Source organism: Odocoileus virginianus, unplaced genomic scaffold (assembly GCF_023699985.2).
Source record: "Odocoileus virginianus isolate 20LAN1187 ecotype Illinois unplaced genomic scaffold, Ovbor_1.2 Unplaced_Contig_28, whole genome shotgun sequence".
In the NCBI taxonomy this organism is placed as follows: Eukaryota; Metazoa; Chordata; class Mammalia; order Artiodactyla; family Cervidae; genus Odocoileus; species Odocoileus virginianus.
Window position 1 is genome coordinate 299,840 of NW_027224345.1, and position 25,624 is coordinate 325,463.

The 25,624-nt window shown below is 41.2% G+C and overlaps 1 protein-coding gene across 1 annotated transcript in view; it reads left to right on the top strand.

Moving 5' to 3' along the window:
* Positions 1-25,624, top strand: part of NHSL2 (NHS like 2) — a 312,686-nt gene that overhangs the window by 128,295 nt on the left and 158,767 nt on the right. Inside the window, exon 2 of the mRNA XM_070464547.1 lies at positions 13,052-13,120. Coding sequence (XP_070320648.1) covers positions 13,052-13,120 — 69 coding nt within the window. The remainder of the gene's footprint in view (positions 1-13,051; positions 13,121-25,624) is intronic.

The following is a 25,624-nucleotide window of genomic DNA, read 5'->3' on the forward strand; positions in this document are numbered from 1 at the left end:
GTTTACTTGCCTTTTCTAGCTTCTAGACACTACCTGCATTCCTTGGTCTTTATCCCCTTCTTCCATCTTTGAAACCAGTATCTCTCTGACCCCCACTTCTGCTGTCACATCTCCTTCTCTAACTCTGTCTCTCCTGCCCCTCTCTTTCACTTTATAAGGACCTTTGTGATACATTATGCCCACCTACTACGTGTGAGTCTCTCCATCTTGAGGTCAGATGATTAGCAACTTTAACTCTGTCTGCAAACCTTATTTCTGAACTTTACTCTTTAACCTAACATATTCATCGGTTCCAGTGACTTAGGGCATGAACATATTTTTGGGGGGGGCACAATTTTGCCTACCACCCTTGTGCTTTTTCCATGATGCTTAACTACCTTGCCACTTGTTTTAGTGGTTACATAATCCGATACGAGGCCAACAGTATTTTCCTTGACACCCGCATGCCACACGTTCTTATGCCCTCCAGTTTGGGGTAAAACGCCTTCATTCCTTCAAATAATTTCCCAGCTGCCAGAGAGCCCTGTGGGAGAATGATTTCTAATCCTTTAGCTTTTAATATTGGACATATATTTTACCTTGGCTCTTACTAAAGTGTTTTTTAAATAGTTCCCAGGATTTTGTGGATTGCTGGCTTTTTCAAAGCTCCATGCATTGTTTTTCCTTTCCCCAGTGTTTGTATGGGACCGGAGCCCCCTTCCCTGTATGGTAGGTCTCATTGTACTGTGGTTTATCCAGTCCCACCTTCTGGACCTGTTTCTAGTCACCAGACAGGATCCTGCATTACTTATTTGCACTTCTCATACATTTTTACACTGCTATATTCTAGAAAAGGCCTTGACTTAGCTAAAGTGGCTTTTCCCATGCCTGCTGATGAGGCATCTGTCTGTCTGTGTTTAATATTACTCTCTGACTGACTTTTCAGAATCAGACTCTCTAAGTAGTAGTTCTCATCTTCCTTTGTTTCCTCTACTCTGAGATTCCTGATTCTGGTGGTCATGAGAGACCTCCTCCACTGAGACTAACCAGAAGCCAGAGGTTGCCCTTCCCCCCAAGAATCCATAACAACCAGATGCACCTCTTCGCTGCCTCTGAGTTCTGACTACAACCTTCTTGGTTCACCTGTCTATCCTTTCCAAAAACTTTGTGCTCTTCCCTTCTGCCTATCAGATTCACACTCACACTTTGGAACCCGGTCTTAATCTGACCACCTTGAGAAAAACTTTCCAGGTCATACCAGCCCAAGGAGATCACATCCTTGTCTGAGCACTTCCAGAACTTACTGTCAGTGAGTATTTCAACAATGTATCATCTATCATTATGGACAGGTTGCAAACTGGTGGCTGATGGGCTGAATATGTTTGGTTTGGTCTGTATGTGGTTTGTTTCTTTTCTAAATTATTTGCTAACAAGTCACAATTACTCATCTTTCCATTCAATCTAGATTTCTGTCTTCTTTTAGAAACAGAGAAATCTAGTAATACTAGCTCTGCAGTCCCACAGGGTGGTAGTTAGCTGGATTGGGATGGCAACTTTCCCACTAGATGGACCTCTTGCTCTCCACTTTGTCACAGTCCCCACCACTTATGATGATGATGATGATGATGATGTTACTCCAGCCTCCTTTATTTATTTATAGTACTTGCCTGGCTCTTAAAGGTATATGGAAATTCTGAAATATTCCACACTTATCTAAAGGTCCAACTATATTATAGTCTCTTGACGGAAAGAAACTTTATTTTGAAATTTTTGTGTCTCACATGCAGCTCTGTATATAGTAGATGCCCAATAAGTATTGGGAAAATAAAGAATTTCCTGAATCATCCTCTAGATGACTCTATAATGTGTAAAAATTTAATTTTACTACAAGATAAAACTTTATAAATGTACCATCTGTTGAGAAAGTATCATATACCTGATACATAATAGATGCCTCTGAACAACAGAGAAGGTAACCAAGGCTCAGAAGGCCTCTACACAGTAGGGCTGGGGCTGGAGATCTGGTAGTTTCTGGGGTAATGGTAAATGCCTATTCTTGATGAGGAAGCTTTCCTAAATGTCAATGCTGGAAGCAGAGAGGAACTGCCCCCTGGGTCTTTCTGGTAATGTTTGTCCACAAACTCTCAGAGTTGTGGACAAAGCTTTGGATAGAGATTAAGCATTTATTCAATTTCCTTTCTGTGCTGGGCATTTATGAAGTAACTCTGCACTTATTCTTGGACTATCAGGAATTCTGAGCATCCTGGGTAGCCCAGGATGATGATTGAAAAGATGAGGGAAATATGCTAGATTGAATCTAAACGTTGATGGGATTTGGAGCCCATTTGGTGAGTCACATTCAGTTGAGAGACACGTCTGCTGGTTTCCTTGCCCATATGTGCACAGAGATTATGCTGTATTCCCTCATGCTGTCATTGGTGGTACTGACGTGTGGTGTGGGGTGGGAAAACATGCAGAAATAATACATGTTTCATTGTGCAGCAGCAAGCAGGAAGGAATGTGAGAATACTGTAGACTCCCACTGGGGCAGAAATCTGGTGTCATGTGTTGCTGAACAGCTGCAGGAAAATTTGTCTGGACCCTTGGAGGCAGAGAGGTGGGTTCACCAGACGTTGGTTCTGAGTAACTTTTGAGATCAAAGAGGTTGTACAGGAAACAGACATGGCACATCTAGAAGCTTGACCTTGGAGCCTTCATCTGCTTTCTTTGCCACCCCGTCCGCCTCCTGCTACCACCAGTTCCAGCTGTAGCAAGGAGAGAAGGGAAGCAGAAGGCCTCAGCCCCAGGGTACCAGGTTCCTCTGGGCCTGATGTGCTCACAGGTCCTGCTTAGGGCCACCAGAATGCTCAGGGCAGCTGTGTGGGCTGTAGCTCTGGGACAGAGGGAGCCCCCTGGGCCTATCCTAAAGGAAACAAGAGAGAATGGGGGTGGAGTGGGAGAGGCAAGGCAAAGGACCCATATAGAGGCTTTTATCTTTCAGATTCTGTAGGAATTTATAAGACTATAAGAAACATAGAATCCATAACTTTGAACTCACCTAGAACCAAGTTCAAGCCCTCCTCTATTCCTACAAGGATGGCCTTAAGCAAGTGATAATCTCTCCAAACCCAGTTTACTTCTCTCTATATAGTGTGAAGAGTCATGAGGTGATGTTTGTATGGGGCCTGGCCCATATTTCAAAAGATGGGAGCTCTAAGTTTTCTAATGATGTAGTTGAGCAATAAGTTATCATATTGATTATTATTTATTGTGGGCTTACTGTGGGTCAGACACTGTGCTAAACCATTTCAGTCCATTCTCTCTTTAATCTTTCAAAGAAAGATAAAGAAATTGAGTTACAGAGAGGAAGAGTGACTCATTGACGCTCATCCAGCCAGTAAATGACATGCAGTGCATACAGCATGCAGAGCAGTTCCAGAGCCCACACTTCCAACCAGACCACCTGCCATGCATTCATCCCACTTCACACATGAGGAAACTTGAGGTTCAGGAGGCACTAACCTCGGAGACAGAGTTTAGGGCTTTAGATATCTGGCTCTGCTATTTCACGTGCTGTATATCCTTGGGCAAGTCACTTAACCTCTCTGAGCCTCAGTTTCCTGATTTAGAAAATGTCCAAGACTAAAGCTTCTGGCAGCCTGTACAGTGAGCAATATCCTGTGGGAGAAGGTGGAGGGGATGAAGCTCAGAATCTTCCAAAGACAGAGAATGAGAAGAAATGGATGTGACTGACTTTATGAAGTGGAGGCATGTCTGAAGTGGAAACTTGCCAGAGTGAACGTGCCCAGCTCACATGACCCATTTAGCAGAGAGCTTACATGGGCTGGGTTGGCAGGAATATGACCAGCTCAGCCAGCACCCACACACTGAGCTGCAGTTGCTGCCTAGGGGGCAGGCGGTGACTATGAACCCAGGCTGAGCACTACAGCACATTCCCTGGCTCCTTCTGGTTTCCAGAGTGTCAAGGAGCAGCCAAGCCTTGTTCCAGGAGTGGGGAGGAGAGTGAGGAAAAGGAACAGAGTGTTACCTCTGCTTTGGAAGTTATAAATAAACCCATCTGGAAGTGTTTGGGGGCTGTGGGAGCCTAAGGCCAGCCCCTGCAATTCAGGCCATGTGGCACATATTTCCATTCACACCAGACCTCCCCCAACCCCGCCCCAGTCCCAGGAGACTGTCTGATTGGCTTTGTCTGTTTTGGCCAGAGCTGGGTAGGAACGTCTCAGGCCTCAACTCTGCTTCCAGTCCCTGCCCCAATCTTTCTCTCCTCCCAGGCCAGCTTCAGCAAAACCATGTGTGAGAAAGTACTTTGAAAAGTTCACATGCTATTCGAGTGCTGCTTGAATGAATGAATGAGTGAATTTCAATTCATCATTTAACTAGCTGTACATTCCACTCACTAGGAAGGGGCCCCATGGTAGTTATGGAAGGTGATGCATTATTGACTTTTAGCCTCTATCTCTGGGTCATCTTTATCCTACCCAACTAAGAGACAGGGGACAAAGGCACTGCACAAGTCTTGTTCATTTTTCTTTCCCCAGAACCAAGGGCAATGCTCAATAGAGAACAAAATAGAATCCTTGCCCTCAACTGAGCTCATGGTCACAGTGTTTCTCAATGAGAGTACTACTGGCCCTTGGGGTGAGACAATTCTTTGCAGTGTGGGACACTCGTGTGCATTGCAGGATATTCAACATCGTGACTTCTGGCTTACTTAGCACCCCAGAGTCATTGTGACAACTAGAAATGCCTCTACACATTTTCAAATACTTCCAGGGCTGGGAGGACCCACTGCTAGCTGAGGGCCACCCCTGAAGGACTTGAGAGGACATGAGGGGAAGGAAGGCCATCCCCAAGGTGTGAACATGTTGAGTCTTCCAAGCCCACGTGGAATTGGTGGTTTATAACTAGGAAATCAAATTTGTCCCAAAAACGTGTAAAATAATCTTTCAGTGGCTGAATTAGGCCCCAGAAGCCCATAAGGTGGCTGAGGTCCATGGTTCTCCCAGACTGGCCTAGGGCTAAGGTACAGGCACTGCAATGACTGTTTTGAACATGCTGATGAGATGATGAGATGGTATTTTGAGAATGTTCAAAAATAGCCACTATCTGATCCCAGATGTAGGTTTGAAGTCAACCTCAAGATATATCTGGGATAAATTCACTTTGAAGTGGGAGTTCGGTTGAGATCAGCATTTACTAAGATCATCAAGGGACAAGGTATTGGGGAAGAGGTGAAGAGTGAATTCAGAACTAGAGGCCAAAGCTAGAGAAATAGGCCCTGGGGACATCTCTGCCCCTTCATTTCCATTCCTAAGATCAGCACCCTAGTTCAGGGCTTACACTCATGCCAGGACCATTGAAGCAGGCTCCTAACTGGCCTCTGTTTTTCCTCTGGTCTCTCTGTCTTCCAAAATTATCTTCTTAAAACATGGCTTTCTTCACATCCCTTCTCAGCGTTCACCAGATCCAACCACCTCGGCCTTGTACCCTAAACCCCCTGCAGTCCCACTGCCCAGCAAGCTGGCTCTAGATTCTCCTTTAAGACTTGTTGGTACTCATTTCCTAGACCTTAACATCTGGCTACACAGAGTCTCAACCACACACTGACCTTCTATCCTTAACACCACCTCCTCCCCTGAAATACCCGTTGAACCTCTCTCCATTTTGAAAAGTAAATTCATGCTTCAAGGCCAAGTTCAAGTCTCCCCTCTTTTGTAAAACTTTCCTTGATCCCTCAGAGGCAAAGAGACACTTTTGCATCTCTGTACTCCCCTCTCCATCTCTTCATATACACCATGGGGCTTCTGTCTCTCCCACTAGACTGAGAGTTCCCTTAGGGCAGCAGCCATGTTTTGCTGTCATCCCATTACCCAACCTAGTGTGAAGGGATGGGAAAGTGGGCTTTGGGATGAGCTGATAGGACAGTGCAAAGAGAAAATACAATGGTTCCCCCCAAGCCTGACCATGGGTCCAGTTGAGCCACCTTTTTTTTTTCATTTCAGAATAGAGAAAAAAAATATTTGGTACTAAGGCTGCCCTACTCCACATAGGGCTGTCTCTCTCTCTCTTTTTTAAAATTTATATAGATGTAGTTAAGACAGTGGAGTAGAAGGATGCCCACTCATCTTCTCCTGTGAGAACTCCAAAATTGCAACTAGCTGCTGAACAACCATCAACAGGAGAATGTTGGATCCCACCAAAAAAAGATACCCATGTCCAAGGGCAAAGGAGAAGCCTCAGTAAGACAGTAGGAGGGGCAAAATTTTGTTTAGAATCAAACCTCATACCCACCAGAGACACTCAGAGGGTGCAAACAAAACCTTGTGTGCACCAGGACCCAGGGACCCCACAAGAGACTGAGCCAGACCTGCCTTTGAGTGTTTGAGTGTCTCCTGCAGAGGCACAGGTCAGCAGTGGCCTGCTGCGGGGACAGGGGCTCTGGCTGCAGCAGACCTGGGAGGCATGGCATGTGGCATAAGTCCTCTTGGAGGAGGTTGCCATTAGCCCCACCATAGAGCTGCCAAGCAGATGACCCACAAACTGGAGAACAATTATACCAAAGAAGTTCTCACACTGTTGCAAAAGTTCTAGGACCCACAACAGATTTCCCAACCTGGGGATCAAGCAAAGGGACTGAGAACCCCAGGGAATTTTACTTTGAAGGCCAGTGGGAAATTTGATGATGGAACTTCCACAGGACTGGGGAAACAGACTCTTGGAGGGCACAAACAAAACCTTGTGTGCACCAGGAGCCAGGAGAAAGGAGCAGTGTCCCCACAAGAGACTGAGCCAGACTTGCCTGTGAGTGTCCAGGAGTCTCCAGTGGAGGTGTGGGTTGACAGTGGCCTGCTGCAGGGTCAGGGGCACTGAATACAACAGTCCTGGGAGCCACAGCATGCTGGAATAAGTCCTTTTGAAGGAGGTCACCATTACTGCCACTGCACCTACCATAGTTTGGCCTCAGGCCAAACTACAGGGAGGGAACACAGCCCCACCCATCAGCAGAAATTGGATTAAAGATTACTGAGCATGGCCCCACCCATCAGAGCAAGACCCAGTTTGCCCCACAGCCAGTCCCTCCCATCAGGAAGCTTCCACAAGCCTCTTATCCTTATCCATCAGAGGGCAGACAGAATGAAAACCACAGTCACAGAAAACTAACCAAACTGATCACATGGATCACAGCCTTGTCTAACTCAATGAAACTATGAGCCATGCCATGTAGGGCCACCCAAGATGGATGGGTCATGGTGGAGAGTTCTGACAAAATGTGGTCCACTGAAGAAGGGAATGGCAAACCACTTCAGCATTCTTGCCTTGAGAACCCAGTATGAAGGCAAAAGATATGACACTGAAAGATGAACTCCCCAGATCAGTAGGTGCCCAATATGCTACTGGAGAAGAGTGGAGAAATAGCTCCAGAAGGAATGAAGAGGCTGAGCCAAAGCAGAAACAATGCCCAGTTGTGGATGTGTCTGGTGGTGAAAATAAAGTCTGATGCTGTAAAGAGCAATATTGCATAGGAACTTAGAATGAATCAAGTTAAATTGGAAGTCAAACAGGAGATGGCAAGAGTGAACATCGACATTTTAGGAATCAGTGAACTAAAATGGACCGGAATGGGTGAATTTAATTCAGATGACCATTATATCTACTACTGTGGGCAAGAATCCCTTAGAAGAAATGGAGTAGCCATCATAGTCAACAAAAGAGTCCAAAATGCAGTACTTGGGTGCAGTCTCAAAAATGACAGAATGATCTCTGTTCGTTTCCAAGGCAAACCATTCAGTATCACAGTAATCCAAGTCTATGCCCCAACCACTAATGCTGAAGAAGCTGAAGTTGAACAGTTCTATGAAGACCTACAAGACCTTCATAGAACTAACACCAAAAAAAGATGTCCTTTTCATCACAGGGGACTGGAATGCAAAAGTAGGAAGTCAAGAGATACCTGGAGTAACAGGCAAGTTTGGCCTTGGAGTACAAAATGAAGCAGGGCAAAGGCTAACAAGTTTTGCCAAGAGAATGCACTGGTCACAGCAAACATCCTCTTCCAACAACATAAGAGATGACTCTACACATGGACATCACCAATACTGAAATCAGACTGATTATATTCTTTGCAGCCGAAGATGGAGAGGCTCTATACAGTCAGCAAAAACAAGACCAAGACCTGACTGTGGCTCAGATCATGAACCCCTTATTGCCAAGTTCAGACTTAAATTGCAGAAAGTAGGGGAAATGACTAGGCCATTCAGGTATGACCTAAATCAAATCCCTTACGATTATACAGTAGAAGTGACAAATAGATTCAAGGAATTAGATCTGATAGACAGACTGCCTGAAGAACTATGGACAGAGGTTTCTAACATTGTACTGGAGGCGGTGTTCAAAACCGTCTCCAAGAAGAAGAAATAAAAAAAGGCAAAATGATTGTCTGAGGAGGCCTTACAAATAGCTGAGAAAAGAAGAGAAGTGAAAGGCAAAGAGAAAAGGAAAGATATACCCATCTGAATGCAGAGTTGCAAAGAATAGCAAGGAGAGATAAGAAAACCTTCTTAAATGAACAATGCAAAGAAATAGAGGAAAACAATAGAATGAGAAAGACTAGAGATCTCTTATGGAGAAGGCAATGGCAACCCACTCCAGTACTCTTGCCTGGAGAATTCCATGGATGGAGGAGCCTGGTGGGCTACAGCCCATGGGGTCGTGAAGAGTCGGACACGACTGAGTGATTTCACTTTCATGCATTGGAGAAGGAAATGGCAACCCACTCCAGTATTCTTGCCTGGAGAATCCCAGGGAAGGAGGAGCCTGGTGGGCTGCCTTCTATGGGGTCGCACAGAGTCGGACACAACTGAAGCAACGCAGCAGCAGCAGCAGCAGCAGCAGAGATCTCTTAAAGAAAATTAGAGATACCAAGGGAACATTTCATGCAAAGATGAGCACAATAAAGGACAGAAATGGTATGGACCTAACAGAAGCAGAAGATATTAAGAAGAGGTGGCAAGAATACACAGAAGAACTATACAAAAAAGATCTTAATGACCCAGATAACCACGATGGTGTGATCACTCATCTAGAGCCAGACATCCTGGAGTGTGAAGTCAAGTGGGCCTTAGGAAGCATCACTATGAACAAAGCTAGTGGAGGTGATGGAATTCCAGTTGAGCTATTTCAAATCCTAAAAGATGATGCTGTGAAAGGCCTGCACTCAAAATGCCAGCAAATATGGAAAACTTAGTAGTGGCCACAAGACTGGAAAAATGTCAGTTTTCATTCCAATCCCAAAGAAAGACAATGCCAAAGAATGTTCAAATTACTGCACAATTGCACTCATTTCATATGCTAGCAAAGTAATGCTAAAAATTCTCCAAGCTAGGCTTCAACAGTATGTGAACCGAAAACTTCCAAATGTTCAAGCAGGATTTCGAAGAGACAGAGGAGCCAGAAATCAAATTGCCAATATCCATTGGATCATAGAAAAAGCAAGAGAATTCCAGAAAAAACATCTACTTCTGCTTCATTGACTATGCTAAAGCCTTTGACTGTGTGGATCACAACAAACTGTGGAAAATTCTTCAAGAGATGGGAATACCAGACCACCTTACCTGCCTCCTGAGAAACCTGTATGCAGATCAAGAAGCAACAGTTAGAACTGGACATGGAATAATGGACTGGTTCAAAATTAGGAAAAAAGAACATCAAGGTTGTATATTGCCATCCTGCTTATGTAACTTCTATGCAGAGTACACGATGTGAAATTCTGGGCTAGATGAAGCACAAGCTGGAATCAATATTGCCAGGAGAAATATCAATAACCTCAGATATGCAGATGACACACACTTATGGCAGAAAGTGAAGAGGAACTAAAGAGCCTCTTGATGAAGGTGAAAGAGGAGAGTAAAAAAGCTGGCTTAAAACTCAACATTCAAAAAACTAAGATCATGGCATCCAGTCCATCACTTCATGGCAAATAGATGGGGAAACAATGGAAACAGTGACAGACTTTATTTTCTTGGGCTCCAAAATCACTGTGGACAGTGACTGCAGCCACAAAATTAAAAGACACTTGCTCCTTGGAAGAAAAGCTATGACAAACCTAGACAGCATATTAAAAAGCAGAGATATTCATTACTTTGCTGACAAAGTCAATTACTTTGCTGATATAGTCAAAGCTATGGTTTTTCCAATAGTCATGTATGATGTGAGAGTTGGATGATAAAGAAGAATTGATGCTTTTGAACTGTGGTGTTGGCGAAGACTCTTGAGAGTCCCTTGGACTGCAAGAAGATCAAACCAGTCAGTCCTAAAGGAAATCAGTCCTGAATATCATTGGAAGGACTGGTGCTGAAGCTGAAGCTCCAAGTCTTTAGCCACCTGATGCAAAGAGCTGACTCATTAGAAAAGACCCTGATGCTGGGAAAGATTGAAGGCAGGAGGAGAAGGGGATGGCAGAGGATGAGATGGTTAGATGGCATCACCAACTCGATGGACATGAGTTTGAGTAAGCTCCAGGAGTTGGTGATGGACAGGGAAGCCTGGTGTGCTGCAGTCCATGGGTTGCAAAGAGTCAGACATGACTGAGTGACTGAACAACAAATTTTTGATTGAAGAGTAATTGCTTTATAATATTGTGTTGGTTTCTGCCATACATCAACATGCATTGGCCATGATACACTTGAGTCACTTTTAACTGCTCTCTCCATGAGCACTGTCTTTGGATGAGGGTTAGTGAAAGAAGTAAGGGAGAGAAGGAAAAAGGTGGAGAGCCAAGGTGTCGGGCAGGCAAAGGGAGTTGAATGGAGAAGAGAAGAGAGGTTGAAGTTATGAAAGAGGAGAGAGCCAAGGTCTACACCAACAGCTTCCACCCATAGGAATTCAAATAACCTGAAATGAAATAAGAAAAGATTTGGGATTCTAGAAATGAAAGCAGCTGCCTAGGCAGGTCATTTGAATGTAGAGTTAATTAATAGGTGTTAGTGCCCTTCAGTGCCAAGCTGAGTATAGAACCCGTCCTGCTGTGATTAAATGCCAGCTGCCCAGGATGCCTGTTTAACAAAGAGCCAAAAAAAAAAAAAAGCATTGGCATGAAAGAGCCAGAGAATTCCTTAGATAGCTCTTCCTAAGGGCATCAAGGCCCACTGGAAGCCCATAGTTGCCCCCGACCATTGGCCCTGCTCTTGCCAAAGATAAGTAGACAAGAGAAAAAGAACACATGTAGTGAACAGTTAGTATTCCAGAGGCCACACTGGATACATTTTATGCACACAAGCTCTTTTGATCCTTAGTGTAACTCTGTGAGTTAGGTATCATCTATATTTTACAGATTAGAAAGTTGAGGTCCTGGGAGGGTTAAGAATCTTACCCAAGGGTACACAACTTCAAAGTCCTGAATCTGAGATCCAATGCAGGTCATCCCCTCCACGATTGGCATCAGTTTTCTCCCTGGTCTTGCTGACTTTGGCTGTGGGGCTGATCTCTGGATTGATTTATTTGAACATAAACAAAATACCATCAATTTTCCCTGGCTCTGGAATGAATCTTCAGAATCATGTGCTGTTTTCCAGCTTCCAGCTGGGTGTCTTTGCCGGGTGTTCATGAATATGAAGCAATAGGCCTTATCCTGAACATCAACAGCATGCATTCAAAAATACCAGGCTGCTTTTCTTCCCAGAAGACACTTCAGGCTGGGAGCTTTTAGCCTATGCAGCTGAGTTTTTTATTTTCTCTCCCTCCCACTGATCTGCCAGTAATCTGGTTGATAGCTGCTAGGCAAATTTTAAAATCTTTAACAAAATCATGGTACCTTTACTTGTTTAGTTTCCTCAGTCCCTATCCTGATATTAAGTCAATGTTACACATACTTCCCTAATAAAATGTTGATGATAAAACAAGGTTTAACAAGTGTTTCAAGCTTTAAAACATCATGGTAACTTTGAGATATTGCCCTCACTGTTCTGACTATCCCTAGGACCCAGCCCTATCAGCTCAATGGTTGATGGATGCCATCTGTCTGCTGCCAACCTGTGAGTGATGGTAGGCAGAGGACAGGAGGTAGGCACAGGACAGGTTTGACAATGTTTCCCAAAATTCTGATGTGACATGGTTAGGCCAACTAACAGAGGAGCCAGTGGAGGTAAAGAGGCTGGACCCAAATCAGGGTCCAAAATGGCATGCAGTGTAAACCTTATGGAGTTGTGGCTTTAAGGTGGGGTAGGTTGGTTGGAAAGTCTGTGATGATATTTTTATGGAATTGTTCTGGAGTCGGGTACACTCTGGGAACCTTTGGGGTTAGGCCTTTGGTCTAGAGTTGTGTGTCCTGCACAAGTAGTAAGAGAGTAGGATTATTGTGCTGTATGCAGGGCCTTCTGAAATCTCATGGAATAACAGAATTTTCAGTAATATGCAGTGACAAGCAGGCGACAAGTCTCTGATCTTGGATTTGGGCTTTTACTCTGGTCATTTTAATGAACAGGATTCTTCTGCATCACATTCAAAATCTACTTGGAATCCAATCGCTTTTTACCATCTTTGTTGCCTCCATCTAGTCCAAGCCATCATCCTCTCTTGCCTGTCACTGGTCTCCTAAATGATGCCATTAAAACATAGTCTGTGTCAGTCTTTTGCTCAACAAACATGTTCTAATTGTTCCCCATCTCACTCATATTAAAAGCCAAAGACTTTAGAATAGCCTTCAAGGCCCTCAGAATCTGCCCCCTCCCTTACCTCCCTGACATTATCTACTCCAAATCCCTTTGTCACCTCCTTCATCCCAGCCACACTAGTCTCCTGATCATTCTTTATGTTTTCCAGGCACATTAATGTATTGTGCTTGCTTTTCCTTCTGCATGGAATGCTTTTCCCCAGCGCATCAGTCAGGATGCTGGGAGAGAGTGGTTATGGGAACTGCAGAAAGTTGCTGTCTAAAGAAGGCCGCCTGAGAGGAGCTGAGGTCTTTGGTGGAGGGATGCAGCCAACCCGTGATGAACCTAAACAGCGAGAGCTTATGAAAAATCTCATTTTCTCTTTCCTTTTGATCTCCTTGCAGGTGCCTCCCATTGGTCAAACCTAACCCGAAGCCAGAGGGCGAGGGAACCTGTCAATGCAGTCCATACAGGTCAGCCTACCAGGGCACAAAGCTGGGTGGAGAAGGGTGGACAAAATCTGAAGGGGAAAATTAAAATGTCCACAACTTCTGGATATCTTTGTAGCTGGCTCCCTCACTTCCTCCAGCTCTCCACTGAAATGTTACCTTCTCAGTGAAGACTTCTCTGGCCACCATTTCTAAAATTTCAAACCCCAGCAGTCAATACCTTACATCCTTCTTTCATGCTATTGATACACTCTTGTATAGCACTTAATACCACCTAACATATAATTTATTTATTTATCTTGCCTATCATCTGCTCCCCCACTAGACTGGGACTTTGTTTGATTCATTGCTATTATCACTGCCTAGAATACTACACAGTAGGTGCTCAGTGAATATCTGGTCAATGAATGAATGCACTCTCAGAAGCCACCCTAGGGTGAGTCTGCTCTCAGCCAGGCACAGCTAGGGGTGGTTGTTCAACTGTTATTCATGCCTGCTGCTCTCAGTTTCCTTCAAAGAGGCTTACTGCTGCCACATTTTCAAATCAGAGGGTGGGGAGGTCTTTGGTGCCCTCAGCTTTGAAACTTGCATGACAGCTTTTCAACTAGAATCTTATGGAAACTGCTGTTTCACTGATTAGCATGGCTGAACTTTGTGTGTTTCTAAGTCGTCAGCAGCAGTGGGTAGGTTCACAGTCATGGGGACATTGGCCCTTCCAGGTGGTACTTCCATACATCAATGGTAGTGCTAGTGGACCTGACTCCAAGTAAAGTGGACCCAGGAGGCACTTCCTTGAGGCTCAAGGGCAGGGGGATATGAGCTGGGCCCTCTGGCTATACTGGTGGTGAAATATGGGTAGGTCAGATCAGGACAAGCAAAACAGGTTTGAATTCCTAGTACACTGTTGCTGTGTCCAGGATAATGTTTTTACTATACAAGTGGCACACGAAGATATTTTTATTGTAAAAAAAAAGAAATGAAACAATCCAGCTACAGTTAAAACCCTCTTCCTTTCCCAACTCTGCTCCCCAGAGGTAACAACCACTGTCATCAGCGAAGAGTACTCTCTTCTAAATCTTTTTCTATGTATGCATAGTTTGATTGTATGTGGGTATTTAAAAATAAATAGTATACACTGATCTTTAACTTGCTTTATTTCACTTAACAATGTATCTTGGAAACCTTACCATGTCAGGACACATGGATCTAATTCATTTTTTTAATTAATTAAGCTTCTTATTTTGATGTAATTGTAGATTCACATGTAGCTTAGAAATAACAGAGAGGTCTCATATACCCGTCACCCAGTTTTTCTCAATGGCAACTTCTTGCAACACTATAGTACAATATCACCTGCAGGACAGTAACATTGATACAGTCAAGATACAGAAAATTTTCATCACCATAAGAATCCTTCAAATTGCCCTTTCATGCTGCTGCTGTTGCTGCTAAGTCGCTTCAGTTGTGTCTGACTCTGTGTGACCCCATAGATGGCAGCCCCTCAGGCTCCACCGTCCCTGGGATTCTCCAGGCAAAACACTGGAGTGGGTTGCCATTGCCTTCTCCGCTTGCCCTTTCATAGCTACCCCCAATTGTCATCCTACCCTTCACCTCCTCCTTAACCCCTGGCAACCACCAATCTACTCTCCATTTCTAAACTTAAGTCTTCCTTTTCAATGAATTATCTGTTCGTGTCATGGTTTGATTGTCATATACAAAATCTAGCCTATATGCCTAGCTCTAGATTCCAAATGTTTTCTTTTCTCTAAACATTTTATAGTTTTACATTTTTCATTTAAGTTCATGATGCATTTTCCAGCTTTATTGAGATATAATTGGCATATAATATGGTATAAGTTTAAGGTGTACAACATGATGATTTGATGTACATATATATATATATATATATATATATTTCAAAATAATTACCAAAATAAGGTTAGTTTGGTTTGAAGAGGGGTTGGTTTTTTTTTATTTTTTTATTTTGGCTTCACTGGGTCTTTGTTGCGGCACAGGGGCTTCTCCAGTTGCAGCACACAGACTTCTCTTGTCGTGACACAAGGGCTTCTCATTGTGGTGCAGGACTTCTCTAATTGTGGCACATAGGCTTCTCTTATTGTGGAGCGTGGACTCTAGAGCACATGAGCTCAGCAGCTGTGGTATGTGGGCTTCTGTCGTTGCAGTGCAGGGTCTCTTCATTTGTAGTACGAGGACTTGGTTGACCTGTGGCATATGGGATCTTAGTTCCCCAACCAGGGTTGGAACCCACATCCCCTGCATTGAAAGGCATATTCTTAACCACTCCACCAGCAGGGAATTCCCAAGGTTAGTTTGCATTTAAGTTGATGAATTTTAAGTGATACATTTTAAGACTTTTTTTTATTTTGATAGGAATTGCACCAAACCTGTATATAAATATGGGGAGAACTGACATCTTTACTGGTGAAGGAAATGACAACCCACTCCAGTATTCATGCCTAGAAAATTTCACTGACAGAGGAGCCTAGTGGGCTCCATGGGGTCGCAAAGAGTCGAACATGACTGAGCAACTGAGCACACATGCATGATGTCCATTACTATGTTGAGTCTTCTAATTCATGAACACAGTATATTTCTCAATTTATTTAGATCTTCTTTGAATTCTTTCATCATCATTTTATAGTTTTGAGTGTACAATTCCTATCAAGTTTTGTTATATTTTACACTTAAGCACTTACGCATTTTATCTTGAGAAATTGTGCATGTTATTGTATTTTTACATTTTGGCATCCATTTGTTCATTGCTAGTATATAGAAATATGATTTATTTCCATATGCTTATCTTGTATCCTGCAACCTTGCCAAACTTAACTTATTAGTTCTAGGAATTGTTTTATGGTTTGTTGGAATTTTCTTCATACACTATCAGGTTATCTCCAAATAGGGACAGTTTTATTTCTTCCTTTTCAATCTGTATGCATTTCATTTCCTCTTCTTGCCTGATTATACTGGCTAGAACTTTCAGCATTGTGTGGAATTAGAGTGGTGAGGGCAGACATTCTTGCCTTGTTCACAATCTGAGGAGAAAAGCATTCAGTCTTTCACCATTAAGTTTAGTGTTAGCTGTGTTTTGTGGCTGCTCTTTTCCAAGTTGAGAAAATTCCTTTCTTTTCTTATTACTGAGGGTGTTGTTTTTTCTTTTTTATCATTGGTGTTTTTATAATTGGTGTTGGATTTTTGTGAAGTGTTTTTTTCTGCATTGATTTACATAATCATGTGATTGTTGTTTAGTCTATTAATATTGTGTATTGCATTGATTTATTTTCAGATATTGAAACCATCTTGCATCTCTGGAATAGCCTTCATTTGATAATAGTGTATAATTCTTATTACTGAATTCTATTTACTAATGTTGTGTTTAGGAGTTTTACTTCTATTTTCATGAGAGATGTTGGTCTGTAGTTTTCACTTTTGTTGTGTGACTGTCATCTGGTTTTGGTATCAAGATAATATAAGCTTCATAAAATTATTTGGGAAGTATTTTCTCCTCTTCTGTTTTCTGGAAAAGATTGTATAGAATTGGTGTTAATTCTTTAAAGATTTGGTAGAATTCTCCAGTGCAACCATAGGACCTGGGTATTTGTCTTCTGGGAGTTTTAAAATTATGAACTCGATTTTCTTAATAGTGATAGGGCTATTCAAATCATCTATTTCCTATTGAGTGAGTTTGGGGCATTTGTGTTTTTTAAGGAATTGGTAAGTTTCATCAAAATTGTCAAGGTGTGTAGAGTTGTCCTTAGTATTTATTCCTTTTGATATCAAAGTGATTGATACTCATTTTGTTCCCGATATTAACAACATGCGTTTTCTCTTTTTCCCCCTCCCTTTGTCTTACTGGTGTTTGTCAGTTTTACTGATCTTTGTTTCATTGATTTATCTAATTGTTTTCCTGTTTTCAATTTTATTGATTTATGCTTTAGTTTAATTTCCTTTCTTCTGGGTTTATCTTGCTCTTCTTTTTCTAGTTTGTTGAGGTAGGAACATAGATTATTGATTTGAGGCGTTTTCTCTTTTCTATAAATTTCCCTTTAAACACTGCTTTAATTGCATACCACAAATTTTGCTATGTTGTATTTTCATTCTGTTTAATGTATTTTTAAAATTCCTCTTGAGATTTCATCTTTGACCCATGGATTATTTAGAAATGTGCTGTTTGGTTTCCAAGTGTTTGGAGATTTTCCTGTTATCTTTCTGTTATTATTGATTTCTAGTTTGATTCCATTGTGGTCACAGAATACATTTCATTTTATTTCAGTTGTTTTTTAGTTGGTTAAGGCTTGTTTTATGGCACAGGATATGGTGTAACATAGCTTCTTCCATGGGCACTTGAAAAACAGGTCTAGTCTTTGTTGGATGGAGTGTTCTATAAATATTTAATTAGAAACCATTTGTTGAGGGCATTGTTGAGTTCTTCTGTATCCTTGCTGATTTTCTGTCTAAGTAGGTCCATCCCAGCTCCCCACTCAGCCTTCTTTGACATTCACCCCAGCAGGGAGGTTACACCTGATCACAGTTTAGGAAGGGTGAAAGTCTGTGTTCTTAACCCTTTCTTTGCAGGTGGGTTTGAGAATGGACCACATTTTTTTCCTGGGATGTTTGGCTGGAACAGAGCGTTATTGTCTAAACTCTTCTGTGTGGCTAGTCTACCTCCTTTTCTGGTCCTTTGGTTAGAGAGACAGCCTTGCTTTGGTTTTTTGTCTGTTCCCATTGGTGTTTCCATGTTTCAAGTTTTTTGAGCTCTAACTCTGGGATACATGAGACAAAACAAATCCAGGGAACTTACCACCTTGTCACTCCTCAAGTCTTGAGGTCTCTCTGGTGTCCCTTCTCTCTCCACCTTTCAGAGTCTTTTTGTATATGTTTTATGTATAATGTTCAGGAGTTTCAGTTGTACTTAGGTTATTTCTAATTTATTTATTTTTATTGAAGGATAGTTGCTTTACAGAATTTTGTTGTTTTCTGTCAAACCTCAACATGAATCAGCCATAGGTATACATATATCCCCTCCCTTTTGAACCTCCCTCCCATCTCCCTCCCACCCCACCCCTCTAGGTTGATACAGAGCCCTGTTTGAGTTTCCTGAGCCATACAGCAAATTCCCATTGGCTATCTATTTTACATATGGTAATATAAGTTTCCATGTTACTCTTTCCATACATCTCACCCTCTCCTCCCCTCTCCCCATGTCCACAAGTCTATTCTCTATGTCTGTTTCTCCACTGCTGCCCTGTAAGTAAATTCTTCAGTACCATTTTTCTAGATTCTGTATATATGCATTAGAATACAATATTTATCTTTCTCTTTCTGACTTACTTCACTCTGTATAATAGGTTCTAGGTTCATCCACCTCATTAGAACTGACTCAAATGTGTTCCTTTTTATGGCTGAGTAATATTCCATTGTGCATATGTACCACAATTTCTTTATCTGTTCAACTGTCAATAGATGTCTAGGTTGCTTCCATGTTCTAGCTATTGTAAATAGTGCTGCAATAAACAATGGGATGCAAGTGTCTTTTTCAATTTTTATTTCCTCAGGGTATATGCCTAGGAGTGGGATTGCTGGGTCATATGGTGGTTTTATTCCTAGTTTTTTAAAGAATCTCCATACCATCTTCCATAGTGGCTGTATCAATTTACATTCCCACCAACAGTGCAAGAGCGTTCCCTTTTCTCCACACCCTCTCCAGCATTTATTGTTTGTAGACTTTTTGATGATGGCCATTCTGACTGGTGTGAGGTGATATCTCATTATAGTTTTGATTTTCATTTCTCTAATAATGAGTGATGTTGAGCATCTTTTCATGTGTTGTTAGCCATTTGTTTGTCCTCTTTGGAGAAATGTCTGTTTAGGTCTTTTTCCCACTTTTTGATTGAGTTGTTTGTTTTTCTGGTATTGAGTTGTATGAGCTGCTTGTGTATTTTAGAAATTAATCCTTTGTCAGTTGTTTCATTTGCTATTATTTTCTCCCATTCTGAGGGTTGTCTTTTCACCTTGCTTAGAGTTTCCTTTGCTGTGCAAAAGCTTTTAAATTTAATCAGGTCCCACTGGTTTACTTTTCTTTTTATTTCCATTCATCTAGGAGGTGGGTCATAGAGGATCTTGCTTTGATTTATGTCATTGAGTGTTCTGCCTATGTTTTCCTCTAGGAGTTTTATAGTTTCTGGCCTTACATTTAGGTCTTCAATGCATTTTGAGTTTATCTTTGTGTATGGTGTTAGGAAGTGTTCTGATTCCATTCTTTTGCATGTAGCTGTCCAGTTTTCCCAGCACTATTTACTGAAGAGTCTGTCATTGCCCCATTATATATTCTTGTCTCTTTTGTAAAAAATAAGATAGCCAAGGGTCCTTGGGTTTATTTCTGGGCTTTCTATCTTGTTCCATTGGTCTATATTTCTGTGTTTGTGCTAGTACCATACTGTCTTGATGACTGTAGCTTTGTAGTATAACCTGAAGTATAATTTGAAGTACAATCTGTAGTATAATCCAACTCCATTCTTCTTTCTCAAGGCTGCTTTGGCTATTCGGGTCTTTTATGTTTCCATGTGAATTATGAAAGTTTTTGTTCTAGTTCTATGAAAAATGCCATTGATAATTTGATAGGGATTACATTGAATCTATAGATTGCATTTGATAGTATAGTCATTTTGACAACATTGATTCTTCCTACCCAGGAACATGGAATATCTCTCCATCTGTTTATGTCATCTTTGATTTCTTTCATCAGTGTCTTATAATTTTCTGTGTACAGTTCTTTTGTCTCCTTAGGTAAGTTTATTCCTAGATATTTTATTCTTTTTGTTGCAATGGTGAATGGGATTGATTCCTTAATTTCTCTTTCTGATTTTTCATTGTTAGTATATAGAAATGCAAGTGATTTCTGTGTATTGATTTTGTATCCTGCAACTTTGCTAAATTCACTGATTAGCTCTAGTAATTTTCTGATACTATCTTTAGGGTTTTCTATGTACAGTATCATGTCATCTGCAAACAGTGAGAGCTTTACTTCTTCTTTTCCAATCTGGATTCCTTTTTTTTCTTCTCTGATTGCTGAAGCTAGGACTTCCAGAACTATGTTACTAATAGAGGTGAAAGCAGATGCATTTGGCTTTTTCTGATCTTAGGGGGAATGCTTTCAGTTTTTCACCATTGAGAATAATGTTTGCTGTAGGCTTATCATATATGGCCTTTACTATGTTGAGGTAGGTTCCTTCTGTGCCCATTTTTTGAAGAATTTTAATCATAAATGGGTGCTGAATTTTGTCAAAGGCTTTTTCTGCATCTATTGAGATTATCATATGGTTTTTATCTTTCAATTTGTTAGTATGATGTATCACAAATTGAAGAATTCTTGCATTCCTGGAATAAACCCAACTTGATCATGGTGTATGAGCTTTTTGATGTGTTGCTGAATTCTGTTTGCTAAAATTTTGTTGAGGATTTTTGCATCTATGTTCATCAGTGATATTGGCCTGTAGTTTTCTTTTTGTGTGTTGCCCTTGTCTGGTTTTGGTATCAGGGTGATGGTGGCCTCGTAGAATGAGTTTGGAAGTGTTCCTTCCTCTGCAATTTTTTGAAAGAGTTTTAGAAGGATAGGCATTAGCTCTTCTCTAAATGTTTGATAGAATTCTCCTGTGAAGCCATCTGGTCCTGGGCTTTTGTTTTTTGGGAGATTTTTGATCACAGCTTCAATTTCAGTGCTTGTAATTGGGTTGTTCATAATTTCTATTTCTTCCTGGTTCACAGTCTTGGAAGATTGAACTTTTCTAAGAATCTGTCCATTTCTTCCAGGTTATCCATTTTATTGCCATATAGTTGTTCATCCTTTGTATTTCTGCATTGTCTGTTGTAACCTCTCCGTTTTCATTTCTAATTGTGTTGATTTGACTTTTCTCTTTTGTTCTTGTTGAGTCTGGCTAAAGGCTTGTCAATTTTGTTTATCTTCTCAAAGAACCAGCTTTTAGTTTTATTAATCTTCACTATTGTTTCTTTCATTTCTTTTTCATTTATTTCTGCTCAGATTTTATGATTTCTTTCCTTCTACTAATTTTGGGGTTTTTTTTGTTCTTTTTCCAGTTGTTTTAGGTGTAAAGTTAGGTTGTCTATTCGATGTTTTTCTTGTTTCTTGAGGTAGGATTGTATTGCTATAAACTTCCCTCTTAGAACTGCCTTTGCTGCATCCCATAGGTTTTGAGTTGTGTTTTCATTGTCATTTGTTTCTAGAAATTTTTTTATTTCCCTTTTGTATTTCTTCAGTAACCTGTTGGTTATTTAGAAATGTGTTGTTTAATCTCCATGTGTTTGTGTTTCTTACAGTTTTTTTCTTGTAATTGATATCTAGTCTCATAGTGTTGTGGTCAGAGAAGATGCTTGATATGATTTCAATTTTCTTAAATTTACTGAGGTTTGATTTGTGACCCAAGATGTGGTCTATCCTGGAGAATGTTCCATGTGCACTTGAGAAGGTGTATTCTTCTGCATTTGGATGGAATGTCCTGAAGATATCAATGAGATCCATCTCATCTAACATATCATTTAAGACTTGTGTTTCCTTATTAATTTTCTGTTTTGATGATCTGTCCATTGGTGTGAGTGGGGTGTTAAAGTCTCCTACTATTATTGTGTTACTGTCAATTTCTCCTTTTATGTCTGTTAGTGTTTGTCTTATGTATTGAGGTGCTCCTATGTTGGGTGCATAGATATTTACAATTGTTATGTCTTCCTCTTGGATTGATCCCCTTGATCATTATGTAGTGTCCTTCCTTATCTCTTGTAATCTTCTTTAAGGTCTATTTTGTCTGATATGAGGATTGTTACTCCAGCTTTCTTTTGCTTCCCATTTGCATGGAATATATTTTCCTATCCTCTCACTTTCAGTCTATATGTGTCTTTAGGTCTGAAGTGGGTTTCCTGTGGTCAGCATACATATGAGTCTTGTTTTTGTATCCATTCAGCCAGTGTCTTTTGGTTGGAGCATTTAATCCATTTACATTTAAATTAATTATTGACATATATGTTCCTATTGCCATTTTCTTAATTGTTTGGAGTTGATTTTGTAGATCTTTTTTCTTCTCTTGTATTTCTTGACTATATAAGTCCCTTTAACATTTGTTGTAAAGCTGGTTTGGTGGTACTGAATTCTCTTAACTTTTGCTTGTCTGAAAAGCTTTTTATTTCTCCATCAATTTTGAATGAGATCCTTGCTGGGTACAGTAATCTTGGTTGTAGATTTTTCCCTTTCAGTACTTTAAATATATATCCTGCCATTCCCTTCTGGCCTGCAGAGTTTCTGCTGAAAGATCAGCTGTTAAGCATATGGGGTTTCCCTTGTATGTTACTTGTTGCTTTTCCCTTGCTGCTTTTAATATTCTTTCTTTGTGTTTAGTCTTTGTTAGTTTGATTAATATGTGTCTTGGCATGTTTCTCCTTGGGTTTATCCTGTATGGGGCTCTGCACCTCTTGGACTTGATTGACTATTTCCTTTTCCATGTTGGGGAAATTTTCAACTATAATCTCTTCAAAAATTTTCTCATACCCTTTCTTTTTCTCTTCTTCTGGGACCCCTATAATTTGAATGTTGATGCATTTGATATGGTCCCAGAGGTCTCTGAGACTGTCCTCAGCTCTTTTCATTCTTTTTACTTTATTCTGCTCTTCAGAAGTTATTTCCACCATTTTATCTTCCAGCTCACTGATTCGTTCTTCTGCTTCAGATATTCTGCTATTGATTCCTTCTAGAGTATTTTTAATTTCAGTAATTGTGCTGTTTGTCTCTGTATGTTTATTCTTTAATTCTTCTAGGTCTTTGTTAATTGATTCTTGCATTTTCTCCATTTTGTTTTCAAGGTTTTTGATCATCTTTACTATCATTATTCTGAATTCTTTTTCAGGGAGTTTGCCTATTTCCTTTTCATTTATTTGGACTTCTCTGTTTCTGATTTGTTCCTTCTTTTATGCAGTATTTCTCTGCATTTTCATTTTTTTTTAACTTATTGTCTTTGAGGTCTCCTTTTCTGAGGCTTCAGGGTTGAATTCTTTCTTCTTTTGGTTTCTGCCCTCCTAAGGTTGGTCCAGTGGTTTGTGTGAGCTTCATATAGGGTGAGATTTGTGCTGAGTTTTTGTTTGTTTGTTTGTTTTTCCTCTGATGGGCAAGGCTGAGTGAGGTGGTACTCCTGTCTGCTGATGATTGGGTTTGTATTTTTGTTTTGTTTGTTGTTTAGATGAGGCGTCCTGCACAGGGTGCTACTGGTGGTTGGGTGATGCCAGGTCTTGTATTCAAGTGGTTTCCTTTGTGTGAGTTCTCACTATTTGATACTCCCTAGGGTTAGTTCTCTGGTAGTCTAGGATCTTGGAGTCAGTGCTCCTACTCTAAAGGCTCAGGGCTTGATCTTGGATCAGGAATATTCATTCAGGCACTTAGAGGGCTCCCTTGCCTGGGGTCCTTCTCTGTTGTTTGGCATGTCAGGCACATAGAGGGGCCCCCCTGGCTGGGGTCCTACTCTGTAGATTGGCGTGTCAGGCACTTAAAGGGGCACCCTGGGTGGGGTCCTACTCTGTAGTTCAGTGCGTCAGGCATTTGATGGGCCAGCCTCTCTATTGTTCAGCTGCCGATGCTGGCGTGTGGGGAGAGAGAGGCTATGGTGATGGCTCCACCCCCTACGCGTGACTCAGCAGTATCGCCTTGCTTCCATGGCTGCCCGGCTTTCCTCCACAGGCATTTCCCACCACAGTCTCCTCCCTCACATCCCCTCGATCTGTCTCTCCAGCAGTCAACAGCAGCCCTCGCCCTGGGATTGCTCCACAATCCCTAAACTCCAGCTCCCAGCTGCTGTGCCTTCCAGGGGACCAGCGTCCCTGTCCAGGGTATGTATGGCTGCAGCAAGGACTGTCTGATTCTCATTCCATTTAGGCTGCCACAGATCAGCTGTTTCACTCTCAGCCTTAAATGTTTCTCCTCTGACTCAGACAATTGCCCCAATGTGGGGATCGGACCCCTGCTTCAGTTCCCCCACCCACTGAGGGCAGGTCCAGTCCTACTAACACTCCTGTTTTCCCCCCTAGTTCCTTTGTCCTACCAAGTTTTGCGTGGTTCTATATATTCTTTTCCACTGGTCAGGTACTCCTGTCCACTCTCAGCTGGTGTTCTGCATGCACTTCTGTGTCTGAAGGTGTATTCCTGATGTATCCATGGAGAGAGATGTACTCCACGTCCACCTACTCCTCTGCCATCTTGTTCCAGTCCTGTACTTAGTTTTTAGTTTTATTTAGTGGAAGGAACAGAGAAAAAAGTTTTTCTACTCCATCTTCCCAGAAGCAGAGGTCCTAACTTATTCTTTTAAAGTATAACATAATTTTGCAGAGTATGACATTTATAAGAGTCTGTTTAATTATTTACCCATTTGATGAACTCAGGTTGTTTTTAAATTTTGATGGCTGATATTTCAATAAGCATCCATTCAGTACACATTGTGTGTACATGTGCAAGAGCTTTTGGGGGATAGATGTGAAGAAGTAGAGTTGCTAAGTGATAGAGGGTGTGCATTTTACATACTAATACATGTTATCAAATTCCTGCCTTTGATGCCTATACTCCACCCAGTAGTGTATAAGAGCATCAGTTTTGCTCACCTCTGTGCCAGCACTTCACAGAATCAAACTTTTAGTTACCAATGTAACAAGTGAAAGATGGTATCTGATAGCTCTTTTCATTTGCCTTTCCTTGACTACTAGAGATTGTGCATTTTCCCAAATGTTTTTTTAAATTTATTTATTTTTAATTGAAGGATAATTGCTTTACAGTATTGTGTTGGTTTCTACCAAACATCAACATGAATCAGCCATAGGTTTACCCATGTCCCTCCCACTTGAACATCCCTCCCACCTCCCTCCCCATCCCACCCCTCTAGGTTGTTACTGAGCCCTGGTTTGAGTTCCCTGAGTCATACAGCAAATTCCCATTGGCTGTTTTGATGTAGATTCAAATTCATTGAGCATTCCCCCTAAGATCAGGAAGAAGACAAGGGTGTCCACTTTCACCACTGTTATTCAACATAGTTCTGGAATGTCCTAGCTACAGCAATCAGAGAAGAAAAATAAAAGGAATCCAGATTGGAAAAGAAGAAGTAAAGCTCTCACTGTTTGCAGATGACATGATACTATACATAGAAAACCCTAAAGATAGTATCAGAAAATTACTAGAGCTAATCAGTGAATTTAGCAAAGTTGCAGGATACAAAATCAATACACAGAAATCACTTGCATTCCTATATACTAACAATGAAAAATCAGAAAGAGAAATTAAGGAATCAATCCCATTCACCATTGCAACAAAAAGAATAAAATATCTAGGAATAAACCTACCTAAGGAGACAAAAGAACTGTATACAGAAAATTATAAGACACTGATGAAAGAAATCAAAGATGACATAAACAGATGGAGAGATATTCCATGTTCCTGGGTAGGAAGAATCAATATTGTGAAAATGACTA